This window comes from Tursiops truncatus, chromosome 15, assembly GCF_011762595.2.
Source record: "Tursiops truncatus isolate mTurTru1 chromosome 15, mTurTru1.mat.Y, whole genome shotgun sequence".
Classification (NCBI taxonomy): Eukaryota; Metazoa; Chordata; class Mammalia; order Artiodactyla; family Delphinidae; genus Tursiops; species Tursiops truncatus.
Window position 1 is genome coordinate 12,555,517 of NC_047048.1, and position 20,881 is coordinate 12,576,397.

General features: G+C 47.3%; 1 protein-coding gene across 8 annotated transcripts in view; it reads left to right on the plus strand.

The window, feature by feature from the left end:
- The window catches only part of AUTS2 (activator of transcription and developmental regulator AUTS2), a 1,117,278-nt gene that overhangs the window by 795,252 nt on the left and 301,145 nt on the right, over positions 1-20,881 (plus strand). For all 8 annotated transcript variants that reach the window (XM_073792031.1, XM_033839891.2, XM_073792029.1 and 5 more), the window contains one exon: positions 95-124. In XM_073792031.1, the coding sequence (XP_073648132.1) occupies positions 95-124 (30 nt within the window). The remainder of the gene's footprint in view (positions 1-94; positions 125-20,881) is intronic.

The following is a 20,881-nucleotide window of genomic DNA, read 5'->3' on the forward strand; positions in this document are numbered from 1 at the left end:
TTCCTTTACTTGTCTTGCTTTTTTTTTTCAGTAGCAATAGCAAAAACATACTCGATTTTTGCACTAATGCTTCTTCTCTTGTCTTCCTTTTCAGTGTGACAGCGATAGTGACCAAGAAGAGAAGGTAAGCCCCCCTTCATCCCCCCACTGTGGGCATAGTACACAAGCACCATGAACACCGCGTCTCCCTCTCACGGCCTCAGGGCGGGGGATGCCAGCTGCATGTTGGCAGCACCTCTCTTCTGCAGAGACAGGCTTTATTCACACAGTGACATTGCCTGTGATAAGAAATAACATTGAATTTGTGAACCCCACTTTTTAAAAGTAAGCCCTTTAATGTTGCGTATATGTGACACTATGTTTTCACTTTATAGAAGCTTTTAAAAGAGGAAATTGTTTATTTTAATAGCCATCTGATTTTTCTTGTTTTATCCTTGATTGGAACATTAAACCTGCTAGTATGTATGTATTTATAATGTCGTTCCTGCATGTCTTTTCTGACCCATATGCTTCTTCCTGCTTTTCTGTACATTTTGGTCTTCTTGATAGAAATGTTAATCGTTTGTTTCTAGGAGTGTCTTCATGCGGGGAGAGGTGGGCCAGGGCTGTCAGGTGGGAACCACTCTCTCCTCGTCCAGGTGGGTGGTCGGGGGGAGGGCACTCCTTCCAGCAGGTACATGCTCTGTTTCAAGGCTGATGGCCACCAGCCTCTTTGTATCCAGTTCGACACGGATCAAGAAAAGGAGCTCGATTTGGGGGCTTCCAGAAGATAGGATCACAACCTGGTAAAGTGAACGTTCTGCTGCCTGAGGCAAAGGCATTGTTTGTTTGGTCTTTCTTTCTAGCTGTCCCAACCCCCCAACCAAATTTCTTTCCAATTTTATTCCCACTCTATGTATTTTGAAAAGAGTTACCTGAATACCGTGGTTTCTATATTGCTTGGCACCAGGAGGGAGGTACCAGTCCTCCCGTCCCCAGCTTCTGGATCTGTCCCGCACAGCTGGCTTTCCTGAGCCCTGTTCTCTGACTCTCACCTCCTACGTGCTGGCGGATTTGACTCAGAATCCTGTGGTTAGTATTTGGTAGGATCTTTCCGTCAAGCCTAGAATTCTCCCTCCTTCTCTGCTGCCAGCCTCCAAGAGAGATCTAAAGGCTCTTGTTCTGTGCTGTCGTTAATTTGAATTCAGCATATGTAGCCCGTTATAAAATGCGAGACATCATCATTTGAGCAGGTCAAGCATATTCAGATGAAGACAAATGGTGCTTATTTGATTTCCTTAAAATCAGGAAATGAAAAAAGTGCTCTCTGGAGAAATCATGTTCTGCCTGACTTGGATGATAGACCAATGCATGTCCCCGAGATAAGAGCAGGCTCTCGCCTTGAGGTTTTTATCTCTGAAGAACGGCTAGGACTGTCAGCTTGCTGACATGTGCATTATCCATGTCATTTTAAACAAAGTGACCTACGGAAGGGTGCGCCGCGCTGTGACATGGTAATGGGCTGTTGGATGACAGTGAACGTACACACTGGAAAGGGGGCTGTGGATTATTCTTTTGTTTAACTGACAAGTAGGAGCTTCCTTTCTCCAGCCCCCAGGAGTCCTAGCTCCTTGGAAGTCGGTCCCCCAGTGCCTCAGGCAGCCAGTGGGTCGTGGGTGCCAGAGGCACGTAGGGGCTCAGCATTCAAGCGAGCTCACTGGCCCCCAGAGCCGTCCGGGCCACATCCCACAGGGCGGTAGTCATCTCGTTCCGTCAGGCGTCGCAGGCATCCGGGGAGGGACTGGTACTTCCGGCCACTGCTGGAGATCTTTTCCAGGTGATCGTTGATCTCCCTTTTCCAAGTGAGTGGTACTTCTCCAAGGGGACGAGGCTTCCTCGAGGTTTCACAGCCAAGCACAACTTCCTTCCTTAAAAGGCAGTGTGACTTCAGGAAGTGTCACCGTCTCCAGCAGTGGCAGAAGGCGGCAAGGACGTTCAGTTTTGTGCTCCACCTAGGTGTCCTGATCAGCAGTGTCAACCTAGACTGCGCTTGCAAATGCCCCGGGAGCTGTACGAGTCCTGATGCCTGGACCGAGTCCCAGTCCGGTTGCCTCAGACTCTCTTCAGGTGTCTAGCAGCCCCTGTCTAGATGATCGCTAACTCTGGTAATGTCGAGAACTATCAGCGCCGCCTGTGGTTTTCAGGGGTGTCTGGGGGCCAAGGTGTTTCCTACATCCTGAGAGCACCACAACTAGTTGTTTGCTGGGATCTGAGTCCCCAAGTCTTTGCCGCCCAGGTTTTCGCCTCTGAGTGTGGGAAGCAGCGAAGTGTCGGCCCAGAGGAATGGGCAGTGGGAAGGTAGCCAGCACCCACAGCTCTGAGTTCGCGGTGATTTCAGGACAACAAAGGAGAATAAGATGTCCGTAGGCAAGTCCGCGGGAGGGGTGATGACGGGGCACAGAGGGCCGTTGGGAGTGGTCCTCTGACATGTGTGCATTTCCTGCCTCGGACACCCCAGTTGCTTTTCCTGTGGACTGTGGTGGCCCTGCAGGTCCTCTTCTTCTTACTCGGGAGCTGCTTCACAGCGGCACTCACATCATCTGTCCCTGCCCTGCCACCCGGCTCTCCTCCAGAGGGCTCCCGGCAGGAACAGTCAAGACTCTGTAATTGCAGTCGTGCCTGCTTGGCCCTGTTACAGTTAAGACTGTCAGGCTTCCCCTTTTGGACTGAGATTGTCTGGTGTTTATCATCGACTTTAACACTACCCTCCCAGACTTCTCCTCCGAGCCGGAGCCTGGGCCCCTGTCAGCCTCCCCTGTGCCGGAGCCTCTTGCCTGGGCCCCCCTCAGAGCCCCAGACTAACCTGGGCTGCTTTCATGTGCTGCTTGGAGGATTCGCATTCAAATCTGAATTGCTAGTGGTGGAAAAGATGCCACTCCGTGTCCCGGGATGCCTTCAGCAACCCCGCCAGGGATGCTGTCAGAGGCAAAAGTGAGACTTGCAAGGACCCGCTGGGATTTCTCTCAGGAAGACCTGTCATTCTCTTACTCTGTAGGGATCTGCAGAACTGGCGGTCTAAAGTTAGGGTACTGTATTTCACACAGCTGACTGAATTAGGATAAACTCTGCTTTCCTCTGATACGAAGCTGTAATTTATAAAATGATACCCTTACTAATTAACGTGGAAGGGACTGCGAAAGGGGCTAGAAAAGCAGAGCTTTCCGTAAGTGCAGGAGGCATTCTTATACATGGAAGAGGCTTGATGAGACACTGGGCAAGCATCCCTTACCCGCCCCTCACAGCCACGTGAATACATCTCACGTTGATGTCAGCAGACCTGGAGGACTTTTGTACAAATTGGGTGGAAGATTAGAGAAGGCTGGAAACACTGCGTCTTAGATGTGGGACTGTTCATCTTTGCAGTTAGTGCGAAGAAAAGAGGCAGCACTTGACACCTTAATCACCCAAGTTAAGCAATTATTCCAATCCCCCACTGGAAATGAATTGGTATCATGAGAACAAAGAGGCAACACGCATATTTCCACATATTTGGCCTCTATTTTCTCTTGTTTCCTCTCTTTCTCTACCACTGGCAGCAGCCTATTGTGCTAAGAAACACCCCCCGTTTGGTTATGAAATCAATGTGGAGATGAAAAATAATTCTCTTTCCATTTACCCTCTCCCTGTGTATTTTGTGGGCCACATGACAGAGCTGGTTGGAAGGTGTAGCGGCCAGTGGTCAAGCACTTGGGCCTCCGAGTCTGATGGCCTGGGCTTGTTTCTGACGGTCCCTTACTGTCCTGGAGCCATGGACAAGCCTTGGTTCTCTCATCTGCCAAATGGGGGTAACAACAGCTCCACCTAGAGTTTTGTAATAATGAAATTGGCTCAGTGCCCGGTCCGTAGTAAGTGCTCTGTAAATGTTAACTTTCACTAGTTTTCCTTGGAGCGCAGGGGGGGAGAATCGCTTGGGGAAGGAGGGAGGCTATCTTTCTCTTCCAAAAGCTCAGGATTTGCCAGAAAACCTGCCAGAGGATAAGAGGTGTGATTTTTTTTTTTTTTCCCACTGGAACCCAGGGCTCAGCCTTCATCCCCTAGGGCACTTCTTCCTGACACAAGCTGAACGGAAGTGTTGTGAAAGTTGGAAGGGTCCCCAAACGATGATTTTTTAAATTCCTTACCCCAAACACCAGGCTTTCCTTTGGGCGCAACCTGGAGTCAAGAGCAAGCACGCCGGCCTGGGGGGATCAGATGGTGATGAAGTGGGTTGTACAGCCCTCGTCCCACAAGCCAAACACTGTCAGTTCCCAGATACCCAGCACAGGAGAGAGGGTCTGATGCAGTCTATCTGGGGTGGGGGCCACAGCATCTGTATTTTTTTAAAAGCTTCCTGATAATTTTTATACAACTGGTTTTGAGCACTACTGCCTTTTTACAGATGTCAAAGAGAAGCATTTACTTTCCTCTGTTTAATGCTTCTAACATTTTGACAGCCCAAGAGAAAGTCCTGAAAGCTATAGAGATGTCGTGTGTGTTCGCGCACCCCACATGCTTATGTTTGTAGATGTGTGGTGTATACTGCATGCAGTACACAGACACACACAACCTCTTCATAGATATGAGCCGTTCTCCTGTCCCTCATGATTTTTTTTTTTCGGTACGCGGGCCTCCCACCGCCGTGGCCTCTCCCGTCACAGAGCACAGGCTCCAGACGTGCAGGCTCAGCGGCCATGGCTCACGGGCCCAGCCGCTCCGCGGCATGTGGGATCCTCCCGGACCGGGACACGAACCCGTGTCCCCTGCATCAGCAGGCGGACCCCCAACCACTGCGCCACCAGGGAAGCCCCCCTCATGAAGATTTTAACACTACTCCTGATTAATGATTGGAATGACCACCTGGAGGAGGTTGCTTGGTCCCCGTGTCTTGCTCACCAGTACCCAGGACAGCCTGCTGGGACACTGGCTAACTGCAGATGCAGAACCACAGAGTTCCCACGTCAGCTCCCTCTCCCTTAACATGCAAACACTTTCTGATGCATTCTAATTTTTTAATTCAAGCTAACTTTGTTGTGTTTGATCATTTTGTATTCACTTGTGTGAGAAGGGGGCAGTTTCTAAGAAAAGCAGCAGAAAAACCAACAGAGGCTTGTGTTCCTAATTCAACACAAACCACATGCCTAACTTGGCTCCTGAAGGACTGAGAAACTGCTGAGTTGTCAAACTAAAGACGGGGCATGCGGCTTGTGCTTATAGTGGAAGAGCCCCATCCCTCGATCGGCCACGTTTCACACTTGGTAAAAATTATGCACCCTCAGCAACATTCCACAAACTCAGAAGGCCTTCGTTGTTGCTTGTAGAACCCGCATCCTTGGTTTTGAAACAGGACGTGCTCTGATCAGGAGACAGCTTAGAGATGCTGTCCTACACTGCAGATAGAGAAAGGAATTTTCTCCTCCCTTCCAGTTTCATAGCAGCAAAGCGTACAAGCATTGCCCAGGAGAAGAGTAGGGACCCAAGTTCTGGTCTTTATGTCCCTAATGTTCAGTAATGTTCATTGTTTTGCAAAATTTGCGTTTCCTTTTTTGGATACTCATCTCCCAATGGAGGGGATAAGTGAAACAACTTCAGAAAACTGGTACTCACACCTGAGTGCACCTCATATCAATCCCAGGATTTATCTTCTGGGCTCCCAACAAATTTCTTTTATAGTTTTATTTTCTCATAAGACACTTCTAAGCCATTTATGAATTTCCCACCTTATTGGGAAATTTCTGCAGTTCTTGGGTGAGTTTCAAGGGCTGTTTTGGATGTCTGACTCCCATGATGCCCATCCACTCGACCTCCAAGATTAGGTCTGGGTCAAAATGACACTTTATTGTCCTTCCAACATCGCCATGTTTCCAGTGGGCTTAATTCCATCCTATCCACCAAAAATTCCTATTGATACCATCCTTGGATTTAATTTCTACTGCATATTATTTTAAACCCTCTCCTTAAGTTCTTCTCTTTGTCCTATCGTAGCGTTTTCATGCCAAACCAAAAGTTGCTTCACTCACATTAAATGTGCATGTAGAATATCTGTCCATTACAACCATGGCATGCACCTGAAAAAGACACAGGTTTCATGTATGTATATACATTTATTTATTTATATAAATATTCAGATTATTAAATATAAATCAATAAAATGAATACTTGAGTTATTGGAAATTGGTCAGACATCTTCAGCTAAACTCTTGTTTCTTAGAATGAATAGTGAGAGGAATGGGTTCTGGATGTTCCCTTGTTCTCCTGGGTGGGTAATGGAGAAGGACACTCAGAAGACCTGGTTTATCATTTCTCACTAACCAAGTGTGTGGCCTTGGACAAATTACCTAATGTTGCTGAGCCTTAGTTTTGTCATCTATAAAATGGGGCTGGAGTCAATGATGCAGCTTTGAATATCCTCATTTTCTATGTAGCTATTTACCTAGGCCCCAACAACACAGCAGACCCAGAGGGAAATGTACATGAGTATATTTTCTCTTTGCCAAGGTAGAAGGAAGATTATATAAAAAATTTCTCCATGCGTTCACCTCTCTCAGATTCCTAACAGTGAATAAACATAGTGTGGACGGGTCCAGGCACATCTGTGTTGACTCTTTCAAGTAACTAAAGGAAACTTACTATGGGCCTAATGTCTAAACAAAGGTCATTACCTGTTTGTTGATTCTTTCATTTAGTCATTCACAACAGCTCACTTATTTTTTTTTTTTCAAGTACCTACTGATGAACCAACATGGACTTGACAGAGTTGCTTGACTCTGTTGGGTCTGTCACCATGCACTTGCCAATAGGCAGCAGAGCAGTTAGTTTAATCTTATTCCTCAATTACCCAAATTATTTAGGAGAGCATGGGAGCTAGTGAAGAACTAGTTGACATAGAATGTTTTAAGAACTCACTTGATTGGTGAGTTAATAATGAGTGTTATTTGACCTATAAAAGGAATTCTTCTGGAAACGTCCAGTATTGAATATATGATTCGACGTTCCCAGAGAAAAGATCAGCTGCTTTCCCTTAGAATGAGCCATTGGCTTGGATTTTATGGCTTAGCTGAAGGGAATGTCGCAAAGCCAAGGAGGAGTTAGGTGGCGGTGGTGGCTTCCAGCCTCATGAAGTGGACCATGGATCCTGAGCCACCCGAGAGGGGGGTCCTGAGCAGAGGCGTTAGTACTGGTGACGCCTTTAACTGGCGGCTTGTCAGTAAGTATGGCCTGGGCCGCTGTTCGGTTGTCAGAAGAGGCTGTCTTACTCTGCATTTGGGTTGGAGAATGTTGGTCCTCCTTAAAGATGTCTGAATTTCTTTTTGGTCACGCACATGTGTATTTGTGTGTGGGTGTGAGTGTCTTAGTTAATCCCCCCTTGGCAACTTCCAGATGGTGATCTATAATTATGGTGATTACTCCTTGTAACTTTGCCATACCTAGGTATGATAAAGATAATAAAATCTCTGTATTAGAATGCATTCGTAATTAGCCAAACTTTGTACTTTCATAAGTCCCCAAATTCAATACATGAATATTATTTCTTCTTTTTTTTTTTCCAAAGTTACAACTGAGAAGATTAAATTGGCCTCCTTCTAGAGCTTTTCCCTATTGGTTCTCATGAGGGTCATGTTGAGAAGTACTGGCTGTATACCTACTAACCAGAGTAGCTTTCTCCACTGCTGTTCCAACCCCAGGTGTGGTTCATAGTCTGCCAATTATATGCATGTTTACTGAGACAGTGAAATGGAGCATTTGAAGTAAGGACTGACCAGGAACCCCTGGCATGGGTGGTTGTGGTACCCAGGGCACTCAGTTTGGGCTTCATCTTTCCTCGTTGGGACCCTTAATGATTTTTCAACTCCCTAATTTCTTGGTTAAAAAAAATGTAGATGTTCCTCATTTGTTAGTGGCAGGGAACAAATGCGATTAGGATCAATAATAATAACAAAATAATAAGATGAAACACTACTTTACATTGTAGAGAACATTGTGTTATTCAGAACACTTTTACATGTGCTGTTTTATATGACCTGCTTGCTTATTGTGGGAATCTACGTGTATCCCTAGATACTTCACTGTTCGTCATCTGCAATGTGCCAAAGTCGATGATAGGTCCTTTCAAGGACTTTATCTTCTCAAGCACATGTCATTTTACAAATAAAGGAAATGAAACTTCAGAGCTGAGCGGTAATGGAGCTGAGATACACAGTGTCTTAAGATTCCAGGCTCTGGGCTCTTTTCCCTATATACGAGGATGAGTTGGAGTATGCCCAGAGGTGCCATTTGAGAATCTTTTCCACCTTCCTGTCTGTGCTGCGCCCTCCTTGTGCTACGGGAAACCTGGATTGTATCTACCTATCCACCCACAAACCCACCAGCTTCTAAAAATCCAAACGTGACAGTTGCTCGATAAACATTGGATAAATACAAGTTGGATCCACTGACAACTCAGATGTACAAGCTCTTCTGAAATGTGATTTTTTTTTTTTTTTAACATGGGAAGCAGTTGTCCAAGGTAAGGAGGCAAGAACTACAAGGTATATGTTTTTACTCGTACAGGTGAGTGGCAGTGTCAGCTTGTCGGCCACCATGAGTGATGACAGGGAGGCTGTGTCAGCCCGCAGACAAGCCTGGGCCACGTTTGGTCAAGACACTCGGTCTTCCTTTAGTGTCTGTCTGTGTGTCAACACTTAATACCTTCTTAACTCATTGGCTCCTAGCAAGCACCCCACACCTCGTATATGTCTGACACTTCAGTGGGTGCCCTGTAAGTATTAGTTCTGTACCTGGCAGTTGCTTTGTTGATTATCTGAGTCCCAGAAAGGAAGAGGGTCCTGTCCCAGTCACCCAGGCACGTGGGGAAGTGCTGGACCTTCTGGTCCAGAGCCTCTTGCATCTCGTACGATCTCTCCAGACCGTTTTCTTCCCGTGACCAGCACAGAGGAGAAGGGTCATGGTGTTACCGCGGCTCCTGAACTGCGCCCCCAACGCGATTTCACTCTGTGTTCTTTGCTGCCTCAAGAACCCTCTTGCGCACCCCTAGACACTGACTCCCATCCCCGCAGAGGGTCTCTGGATCCATCAGGATCACAGGGCCTTTCCTTGTCTGATGGCAAACGCTATTGGGGGTGTTCCTGCAGCCCGAATGGTGGTAGATACCCGAAGCAGCCGTCTCTGTGTTCAAGATTATGTCTTTGCCACTAAGGGGAGAATATAGTGTTTATCGGCTGGAGTGCGTGCTGGCTGAGCTGATTACAGCACAGCACTCTGTCAGCCAGTGATTTGTCCTGTCCTTTATCATCTGTGTCACTCAGCAGTGTGCTGGCAAAGGGAACGGATCACCCCCTTCCCTTTTTTTGTACCCATTTCGTGTAGAAAATTTGTATTTACTTTGGGAGTGTAATTTGTTCCTCATGGATAATGTGACCCTGAGCGGAGCTGGATCATGGGTTAGTTGAAGTGATATTTTCCGCTAATGGTAGTCGTACATCATTGCTGTCAGCTCGGGTTAGGAGGCAAGCACATTACAGCTCCATTTTACCTCTGCAGGCATCTGGGATTATTTGCCATAACCGAGTATGACATGACCACGCTACAGAGTGCATTAAAATTTTACTGCCTTCTCAGGCAAGTTCCCTGGCTCCAGCGTGTGCTTCAGGCAGGCAGTCTGACAGGGAGCCCAAGGGCCCTGGCTTCCTGCACAGACGTGCTGCGGGGAGGCTGTCTGAGCAGGGGCTGCTCTCCTCATGCCCTGAGAAGGGAGCCAGGGAAAGAATTATGGGGAGCCAGGCTGTAGGTGTGCGTCTCTGGACATCCCCAGCCGGCAGGTGAATGGCTGCCTTGTACGTACAGGCAGGGGCCGAGCACGGTACCCACCGCACCCTGTTCCCTCTCCTTGATGCCTCACCCCCAGGCGTAGGTTGGCAGCAGCTCCTTCTCCGAGGAGAGCCCAGGGTAATGCGCGCCAGGCCCTGCCAAGCCTTGGGCTGATCGTTACTGTCCTTGTCTGCCTGTGATCAGACAAGAGGAAGGAAGCGTGGGTCCTCGTGTGATGGGATCCATGTCCATCCACGCAGCCTGATAGTCTCATAAACCCAGTTAGAAACGTTGACCGGGACGTTGTACACATTATTTCATACAGTCTTCACACCAACCCACCAAAATATAGGCACGATCACCCCTTTTTACTTAGAAGGAAACGGAGGATCAAAGAGGTAAATTACCTAATATCCTAATGGTGGCAGAGGTGGGATTCTTACCTTTTATCCAGATCTCAATGACTTCAAATTTTAGAAGGTTTCTAGTGTTGCATGCTATATAGAGATAATAATAACTATTACTTAAGTAGTGTGTATGTGTGCTTTACGTGTATTGACTTGTGTAATCCACACTACAGCCCTAATAGGTAGGTGCTGGTGTTGTCCCCAGTTTACAGATGAGGAAACTGAGTCACGGGGAGCTTATATAACGAGCCCAAAGTCTTGCATCAGTTGGTGGCAGAGCCAGGGTGTCTGGCTTGCAAGGCAACACTCCTCACCACCAAGCTCTCCCTCGTGCCACATTCTGATAAGCCTGAGGACTGACAGGAAGAGGCCAGGGAGAATAGTAATATGTTGGAATAAAAGGAAATGTTCAAACAGCATTTTATCCCTTTCAGTTGTAATTCCAACATCCAACAAAATATTGCTCAAAAAAGATGCTCTGTGATGAGCTTTAATTAAGTAATAAGTCCCATTTGCAGTTAGTACATTACTTGCATGCAAACGGTGCTTCTAAGGTGCTTGAAAGGCATAGATTTTGTTAGGTTAAGGGTAAGCAAAATGCCCGGCAAAATGCCTCGTTCTTTCATGTTGCTTAGCATCCTTTTTCTTATTCTTATTGGAAAGGCTTAATAAACTTACGTTGAATCGTGTGCTTAAAAGGACAGTTTAGGCTCATCCCCCAGTAATGAGTGGGATGCAGATCGGGGCCCACTCTGCCAGCCAGAGTAGAATCATCACAAATTCCATATCGGTGGGTCCTGAGTGCTGGACACCAGAATGTTCACACGAGCCTGCAAGTGTGGACATTATCTTTTGTTCCACTGTAGAACGACCTCTCTCCACGTCTCCGGCCCCATCATCCCTCTCTCTTTGGAGCTTGAGATGTCCCCGCTCCCAGACAGACTGGCCAAGCTGCTCTTCCCCTTGGCTGTATATGTGGCGGGGTCATAAATTCATGAACTTATTCAATAAACCACACATAAAATGAGTTATACCTTGTACCCTCAGGGCAATTTTTTAAATGCTGCAGCAGAAGAGCCATAGATACACATGGCTTTTCTCATTGAGAAATTTGAAATTAAGTTATCGCCCTAAGAATCGTGCTCCCTGACCCCACTCCCCTCCTTGGGCTCCCAGGCACACACAGGGATCTTCCCTGTTAGTTGGCAGCAGGTCCAGGGGACTGACCTGATTTTCTCCTCTGGCCCTAGAGCCAATCACTCAAGTAGTAAAGGAGAAGAACAAAAATATTGATCAAGTCACTGAAAAGTGATTATCCCTCTCAGATGGTCTGTTTAGAACACAGCAATAATTCTGAATAATGTGTTCCCCAGAGACAGCGCGGCAGCATGTGTGGACTACTTACTTTGTTTATGTAGAGTTACACCTGTACCCTTACCGCTTCCCGAACCTCTAATGGTGTGCAGTTAGGCCCTCTTTAAGACGAGTAAACAATGCAAAAAAAAATGCAGTTTACTCAACAAATCAATGACAGAGCATTTATTCATTGTATAAAGGATTCATCACCTTCTGTAGCTAAATAAAATACGTGATTTCCACATTTTAGAGACTTACCACAGAACTCCTACAAGAGCCTTCATGAAGACATTGGCTCATTTTAAAGCTCTTAAGATTGAACAACTTTGGCTGTGTTTATGTTAGCAGGGTTTTGTTTTGTTTTTAAGATTCTTTTTTGTTTCGAATAATAGAAATTAAATTCAAACTAAAAAATAGGGAAATGTATAGACTTTTAGGAATACAAGTAAGTGCTGAAATAACCAAGCCATCAGAAGGGCAGAGCTCTGCAGCTGGGCTTCAGTAGCACAGGACAGGGGATGAAGTACCCTCCCTGTCTCGGCTCTTCTTTCTGCGCAACCCATTTTACTGTTGACTATTTGTGAGACTTGGTTTCTCCTACTGGTAGAAATCATGAACCATCCTCCTGAGCGTGGCAGCTTTCAGCTTCAGCCAGTGGAAGAGAGACTGTCTCCTCTCCCACTGCAGTTACTAAAATCCAAGGATAGGATTCTGATCGGGTCGGGCTGGGTTGCATTCTGGGGACGGGTTCTCTGGAAAGACTGTGGATGGACCTAGCTGAAAGTCAGGTGCTCGTGCCTGGATCAAGCAGCTGTGGGTAGAAAGACAGGGGCCATGTTGTCCAAAAGTGCTGCTCTGGCGGAAAGTCTGTATGGAGGGGGAAGAGGGCCCAGAAAGGCAGGCGAGAACAACGTGTCTGTGAAGCACACCCTGACCTTCCCACCAGGTGGGTCAGGCGCTCACAGGCCCTTCTTACCAGCCGCCAAAGCTGCCTTGACCATCATCCAAAGTGAGCACTTAATACTGATCACAGGCTCTGAAATATGAATACGTGTTTTCAATTATATACAATAGTTACCTAGATTTTCATAGAATTGTCTTAAGTGCCATGCACGGTTTGGGTCGATCTTGCCTAAATTAAGCTATTAAAAGTTATAGAAGAGCACAGGATTTTATAGAGGAGGGATTCATGTGTACCTGTATTCAAAATAGCCCAGAATTCATTAATACTTTAGATATAGTAGATGATGAGTTATCGCCCAAGTGTAAGACAGCCCGTGAGAGATGCAGCGGTCTTTGACGTCACTGAGACGCCCGTTAATAAACTACTTATCCAGGCTACAAAATGTAACTTACTCGTCCAAAGGAATTATGGTCATCCCAGAGTACCTAATTTGTGTCCAGTGAGGGACATCTTAAACTATAACAGGAGACCTTGCTGAAATGATTCTCCAAAGATTGGAAGTGAATAAGCCCAGTCATAGCACCTTTCGCTCATAGTTCATAGCCCTCACCATGTGCCGAGCCAAGCACTGTCCTGGGAACTAGGAGTGGAGAGATGACAAAGATATAACAAGCCTTCAGAGATAGAGGGTCTAAATGAAGAGAAAGCTGTGAGGTGCCTTGATGAATTATTAACCTGCCCCCCAGCCCAGTGCACGCTGAGGAATAGCATGACGTCTGAACCATGCTGTCTAGGAGAGGAGGCATTTGACTTAGATCTCGCTGAAACACATGGTTGTGGATGATTGCTAGGTGGCAAGGATGGTGCAGACTCTAGGCAAATGGGGATATTATTTGCAAAAAGCGAAGAGGTGTGAACGTCTTGGTATATGGAGAGAAGCTTATAATGGAGCAAGGTTCATGGTAGGGGGTGGGGGGACTATACGTGACTATAAACATAGGTTGATATGAAAAGCTCCGTATAAACAGACCTTGTATGGCAAGATAAGGGTTTAGACTTGATCCAGATGGGAGCCCACTGGGTACTTTTATGTAGGTAAATGACACATCAGATTTGACTTTTTGTTTTTTGTTGTTGTTGTTTGTTTGTTTTAATAAATTTATTTATTTTATTTATTTATTTTTGGCTGCGTTGGGTCTTCGTTGCTGCACGTGGGCTTTCTCTAGTTGCAGTGAGCGGGGGCTACTCCTTGTTGCGGTGCGCGGGCTTCTCATTGTGGTGGCTTCCCTTGTTGCGGAGCACGGGCTCTAGGTGCGCAGGCTTCAGTAGTTGTGGTACGCAGGCTCAGTAGTTGTGGCGCACGGGCTTAGTTGCTCTGCGGCATGTGGGATCTTCCTGGACCGGGGCATGAACCCATGTCCCTTGCATTGACAGGCGGATTCTTAACCACTGCACCACCAGGGAAGTCCCAGATTTGGCTTTTTGGAAGAGAATTCTGGTAGTGGTGAGAGGATGAGGTGGAAGGAAGGGAAACTTTGTCCAGATGACCAAAGAGAATGTTGTCATCATAGGCTGGGTGAGAGGTGACAGGGGCATCTCAACTAAAGTAATGGGAAAGGGAGGAGTTAGATTTTGGCGGCGTTTCTCTTTTTTATTTATTTATTTTAATTTTTATTGGAGTGTAGTTGATTTACAATGTTGTGTTACTTTCAGGTGTACAGCAAAGTGAATCAGTTATACATATACATATATCTACTCTCTTTCAGATTCTTTTCCCATATAGGCCATGACAGAGTACTGAGTAGAGTTCCCTGTGCTATACAGTAGGCCCTTATTAGTTACCTATTTTATATATAGTAGAGTATCTATATCAATCCCAATCCCCCAATTTATCCCTACCCCCCTTACACCCTGGTAACCATAGGTTTGTTTTCTACATCTGTGATTCTATTTCTGTTTTGTAGATAAGTTCATTTGTACCCTTTTTTTAGAGGAGGCGTTTCGAAAGTGGAATTGTCATGATTTTGTGACCACTCGGATGTGGGGGTCATGTTTGAAGCAGGCTGACTGGGTGGGTATTGATGGATATCACCGGTCGGAGACTGAGATGGGGGATACAGAGAGCATGGGTTTGGGGCGTGGCTTGCAGGACCCTCTGCTGCGTGGGTTCAAGAGACCGTGCACATTGACAGTGCAGAAGTGAGTAGAGCGATAGGTTAGTGTCTGGGAGCCCAAGAACCATCTGATTTTCAGAGATAGTTGGAGCTGTGGGATCGAGTGGGAGCCCAGCCAGAGCACTGAGAGGTTGTCTGCATGTAATTTAGGGAGAAATAGATGAGATGATGATAACCATTCAGAACAAAATAACTATATTAATCATAGCACCTGATGTTTGTGTAGGTTTCTTTTAATGATACACTGAATGACTTTTTTTTTAGCCATGGGAAAACACACATACATAACATAAAATGTATCATCTTAACCATTTTTCAGCATGCGTTTCAGTAATGTTTAGTACATTCACATTGTGTGTGACCTGTCTAGTTTTTTGTACCAAATGTGTTAAAGCACCATACAGTAGCTCATTTAAACCTTGTAACAAACACCCTGGGGGAAAGAACGTTTAATCTTAATTTAACAGCCAAGGAGCTTGAACAGGGGATGAACTGAGGCAAAAGCTAATGTTTTAGTGATAATACGTCCACGCTTTCTCTGATCAGTATAGGAGCGGCACAACATCATCGTTAGTGACATAGCATCTACCTTCCATTGGACCCAGCAGTAACTCACTTGTATCCTCAGACTCCGTAGCTTTCTTTAAGAAAACCAAAGCAGGCTCATTCCGGGAGCTCAGCTTCCATGCTCTGGTCTGTAGGTGAGAGAGAGCTGATTCACCTTCCTTGGACACGCAGGATTAGCCAGTCTTGAAGACCAGTGCTTTGCAGCAATCCCACCTGGGGCCACTCGTTAGGGCCTGGCTGGCCTGGCATGTCAGAACTGGAAGGGCCCTTAAAGACTAGAGCCCCAGCCCCCTGGCTGCCGCACACAGAGGCAGAGGAACAAAGCGGTGGTGCTGGTGGCACAGGAAGCCATCTGCTTCGGGCTGCTTCAGACCGGAAGCAAGGTAGGGGCTGCTTCCATTGGCTTAAGATAAGCAAAGGAAAACATACAGCTAGCAGAACCATTCCTCCTTCACACTGCTCTCAGAACCCAAAAGGAGATTGTGCAGAGAGAGGAGAGCTGGGTGTCCCACCATTCTCCGTACCCTCTTTACTTGAAAGTGAAATAATCAGCCTCTAAAAACTCAGCTGGACTTGATGCCTGCTGGGAGCCAGCTTCTCGGACTCCTCCTCTAAGTGACCCAAAGTTGTTCCGCAAAGGCAGAGCTGACCCTGGGAGCAGTACAGGGTGAGGGCTCCCGAGTTCAGGACCCCTAGGCTCTAACACACGGAGCCACCTTGACCTTCAAGACCAGCTTCAAACAGCCACAACATAAGTGACTGCTTGTGTGGTAGGTACGCAGACCCCCAGAGGGCCCACCTGAGACAGCAGTTGCAACCTAAATTCTAACATTAAGGTAATCCTTTACGAAAGTACGTGGTATTTGAGGGGTTTTTGGTTTGGGGCATTTTTTTTTAACTTTTTTATTTTGAAATAACTTTAGACTTATGAAAATAGTGTAGGAAGTTCCCATATACCCTTCACCCAGCTTCTCCTAATGCTGTGTCTTTTAAAACCATAGTACAGGGCTTCCCTGGTAGAGCAGTGGTGGAGAGTCCGCCTGCTGATGCAGGGGACGCAGGTTCGTGCCCCAGTCCGGGAAGATCCCACATGCTGCGGAGCCGCTGGGCCCGCGAGCCATGGCCGCTGAGCCTGCGCGTCCGGAGCCTGTGCTCTGCAACGGGAGAGGCCACAGCAGTGAGAGGCCCGCGTACCAGAAAATAAAAAACAAAGTATAATTATTTAAATCAGGAAATTAACCTTCATATGCTACTGTTAGCTAAATCTACAGACCTTATTCGAAGTTCACCTGTTTCCATAGTTGTGTCCTTTTTCTGGTCCTGGTGTTCATCCAGGATCCCATACTGCATTTAGTTGTCATATGCCTCCTTAGCCTCCTTCCATCTGGGAAAGTTCCTCATTGTTTCTTTGTCCTTCATAACCTTGACATTTTTCAAGAGTCCAGGCAGGTTATTTTGTGGCCTATCCATCCTTCGATTTGGGTCTATCTGATGTTTTCTCTTGATCAGATTGAGGTTATGCCATCTTGGCAGGAAAACCGTGGAAGTGATGGGCCCTTCTCAGTGCATCACGTCAGGGGGCATGTGAAGTCTTCCTGCTGGTAATTGCAACTGGGATCACTCGGTTAAAGTGACATCTACCAGGTTCCTCACTGTAAAGTTACTATTTTTTCCCTTGCAAGTTAATTAGGATCTTATGGGTAGATATACTGAGACTATGCAAATATCTGTTTCTCACCATACTTTCACCCACAATTTCAGTGTTCGTCAATGCTGCTTGGCCTCAGTAAATAGACTGTGGTCTTTGCCTAATGGTAAGACACGTGCTTTGAACTGGCCAAGGTGTTCTGTGTCTGGTTGAGCTCTTCACGATACGATAGCTAGCCTTTTGTAGAAAGAGCATGAACTGTGCAGTCTGCAGACCCAGGCCGTAGCTCCAAGAGGTTGTGGTCCTGAGGGGCCCTGTGCAAGTCAGACAGCATGAGGTCTACAAAGCAGATGGGCAGAGGACGTGCCTAGAAAGGTAAGGTGGTGAGATCCCCATTCCACTCCCATCGAGATAGTCTATGTGACTTGACCTTGGGAAATTTACTTAATGCCTCTGAGCTGCTAATGTTTTTGTTTTTTAATCTGGATACGAAACATCTAGAATGATATGGCCTGTAATAAGTACTCAGTAAATTTCAGATTTCAGTGTCTTCCACACAGTTACCCCCACCACTGCTTCCCCAACCCCCATCCCCGCCAAAAACCAAAACCAAAAAAAGAACAGGCCCTGATGCACATTAGCATTGAATCCCTTACCATCAAGAAGTCAGTCAACTCCCCAGGAGCAGATCTCTTAAGAAATAGGACCCCAAATGTGTATGTCTTGAAGAAGCAGAAGGTCAGAGAGAGATGAATCATGGCCATGTCATTGGTCAGTGAAATTTGGAAAGGGGGGCCCTGCAGAGAGAGATTCAGCAGGAAATCACCAAGCTTTGGAGGGGCAGGAGATACGCCCCGAAAGAGCATGTGATGGGCTCCAAGTGCAGACTGATGGCGAAGGCAGCCTTTATAATCTATAAGTAGATGTCACCAAGGTTCCTGCTCTACTTAAGCTCCATTTCTCCTTTTGAGGAGCCTTTTAGGTAAATTTCTGCCGAATTTGCCCCTATTGTATAGAGTAGGATTTCTTAAAAGTCTCTTCCCCAACGTCTGGGCCCTTCTCCCCCTCCCTACCTCCTCCCTATCTTGGACTCCCAACCCCAAGAGATGTTCTTTACAACGTTGCTAACACAGAACCTCATGTGTGATGTGTACCAAGGAGCTGCCGCTCTCTCTGGTCCCAGCAGGTGTTCAGAGTGTCCTGTGTACTTAGGGCTGAGGGCACTGAGGAACCTGCCTGCCAGGGTGGCCGCTCCAGTGGGCGTGGGCATTGGGTGCGCTGCACCTACTCACCGCCCGTGAAGCAGTGACGGGGATTTTAGTGGTAGGTGTGCTCTCTGTAAGGTGGCAGCACCAAGGTCAGTGAGGCTGGGGTCAGGGAGATCTGCCGGCGTCTGTGGCTCCCCAGAAGTCTCTCTCACGGTGAGACACGGGAGCAGTCCCTGTGTGAGTCCTCCGAGTATGACGGAGAGATGGGTTGAGGACGCGTTTGGTTGTAGTGACAGAACTCCTCTCGGTGGCTTTGGCGGTGTATTGGTTTCCTGTGGCTGCTGCAACAAATTACCACAACCGTGGCGTCTTAAAGCAGCAGAAACGTCTTCTCTCCCAGTTCTGGAGGCTAGAAGTTCAGCGTCATTTCCACAGGGCCAAGTCAAGGCTCCATTAGGGCTGCAGCCCATCCAGAGGCTCTAGAGGACAATCCGCCCTTTGCCTCTTCCAGCTTCTGCTGGCTGTTGGCTTTCCTCTGCCTGTGGCCGCGTCGCTCCAGCCTCCACCTCTGTCTTCACATAGCTTTCTCCTCTCCTGTGTTCTGATCTCCCTCCGCCTCTCTCTTACGAAGGCACTTGGCATGGCATTTAGGGCCCACCCCGATAATCTGAGATAATCTCCGCATCTCAGGATCTTTGCTTATGAGTCACATAAGCAAAGACCCTTTTTTCTTACAAGGTAACATTCACGGGTCCTTGCAGAACACATACAAGGCAGGCAAGAAGGAGGCAGGTGGTCAAGGGCCTTTTACGTCTCTGTGGCTAGAACAGTCCATTCCAGGGACAAAGGGAAAAGCAGGTACCTGGTAAAGAGGGCCTGGATTTCCCTGCTTCATCGTGACTGTCCCTGGGCATTGGCATCGTGCTGCCTTAAGAGTTCTGTTAGCAAGAGAGAAACGGTGGGAATAGCTTCTGGGTAAGCAAAGAACAGTGACAGTCTCAGAGGGTGTGGGTCTCCAGACCTTCTGATGTGGTCAGATTGCAAAGTCTGAATGAGTATCCCCTCTTGTTTTGTGGAGGTGACACTATTTTAACTTCTCTGTTTAAACCTTCCCTGCTCAGTCAACCAATAAACCACCATAGTTGTTGAGTTCCTAACTCTCTACCCCTCTCTGGGATCCACAGATGAGGAAAGTGAGTTTAAGGTTTGGACTCAGAAGGCCTAGAATTCATAACCAACTGCTGGCGTGACTTAAAAACCCTTGACCCTCTCTAGAGCCTCAGTGGAAGTGTCCCTCCCAAGGCTGTGGTGAAGAGGTGAAATGCAGTTTACAGGAGTTACTGACATGATACTTGTTTTTACCGTTGTCGGTGTTAAGTGGGGCCCACTGCCGCCTCCCAGCTCTGACCAGGTTTAGGGAGTTGGATCCCCTGTTGATTCCACACTCCCTTCTCAGCCACACCCACCACAGATGCTCAGACACGTTCTGTTCACTAGTTGTTGTCCTTTTTGTTTGTTTGTTTTTTGGCCACGCCACTCAGCATGTGAGATCCTAGTTCCTGGACCAGGGATTGAACCCATGCCCTCTGCAGTGGAAGCGCAGGGTCTCAACCACTGGACCGCCAGGGAAGTCTGTGTTGTCATTTGTTTATCTTCATTTTCAAATTTTGACTAGGAACGCGCCTTTGATGCTGATGTTGACACCACTCGCACTACGTCCCTGGGTGTAATTCCAGTAACAAATGGAGAATATCAGGGGAGTTGTGGCCACTAGGAAGTCCTTATCACATTCTAGACCGCGGGGAGAGGGGAAGCTCCTAATTTTGCACTTTGTTTCCGCTCGTGCTTGTGGTTAGGCCTGGGCCACCCTGTCCCCGGTGGCCTTGGTCCTGGACATGCGGATGGTGATGACAAGGACCAAAGAGGAGGAGCACAGATGCCCTTAGCATCTGTGCCAGCCCCAGCTCTTTCATCTGATCAGATTCAAGCCCAGGGTGGCAGCCTGCAGAGCAGAAGGAGAGATGTAACACCTGGGCAGGTGGCTAGACAGGAACGTGAGCGTGGAAGGAGGGTCCCCACCTGGCCACACACCACAGTCACCCCTGAGGCGCCACAGAGGGACGCTTCAGCATTTCTGGGCATTCTGATGCCAGAGTTTCCAGGTAGGAAGTTTCCAGGCGGAACGCAGGAAAGGTCTGTATTTCCAAAAGCACCCTCAAGGCTTCTGATGCACCATATTCGCCCAGCAGAGACACAAGTTTCTAGGAAAGAACGACGAGCTTGGGGTCAGGCAAACCTGGTTTTGGTGACATCTTTGTCACTTACCTCATGCCCTCTCAACCCCGGTAGCCTTAGGTTTAAAGCTGGCCTGAAACCTACCTCCCTGGGTTGTTGTGCGGATGGATAAGACAGGCGAGCAGGTCGCAGGCGCTTTGACAAAACCTCGGTGTCCTTCCTCACCCAGCACGGAAAGCCCGCAGTCAGCCTGGCTTGCCTCAGCTTTGGTGCCCCCACCAGCCACTTACCACCAAGTCCATCCTCATGGAAGATTTACACAGCCCTTGGCCAGATTGTTATTCTGATTAACAACCACTCCTCAAAGCTTTGACTCTTCTTTTGGTTAAAGAGAACTCTTACTTAAAGAGAGTGTACTTCTTATCCTTGGCAAATCGTTGTAAATTCTTGTGGTGCTCACTGTGATAACATCTATCCAAATGAACATGTTTGCTCTTAATGCAAGTGTCATGTGTAATTTGGGAGAAATTCTATTGTCATTGAGCATTAATTAATGCCCA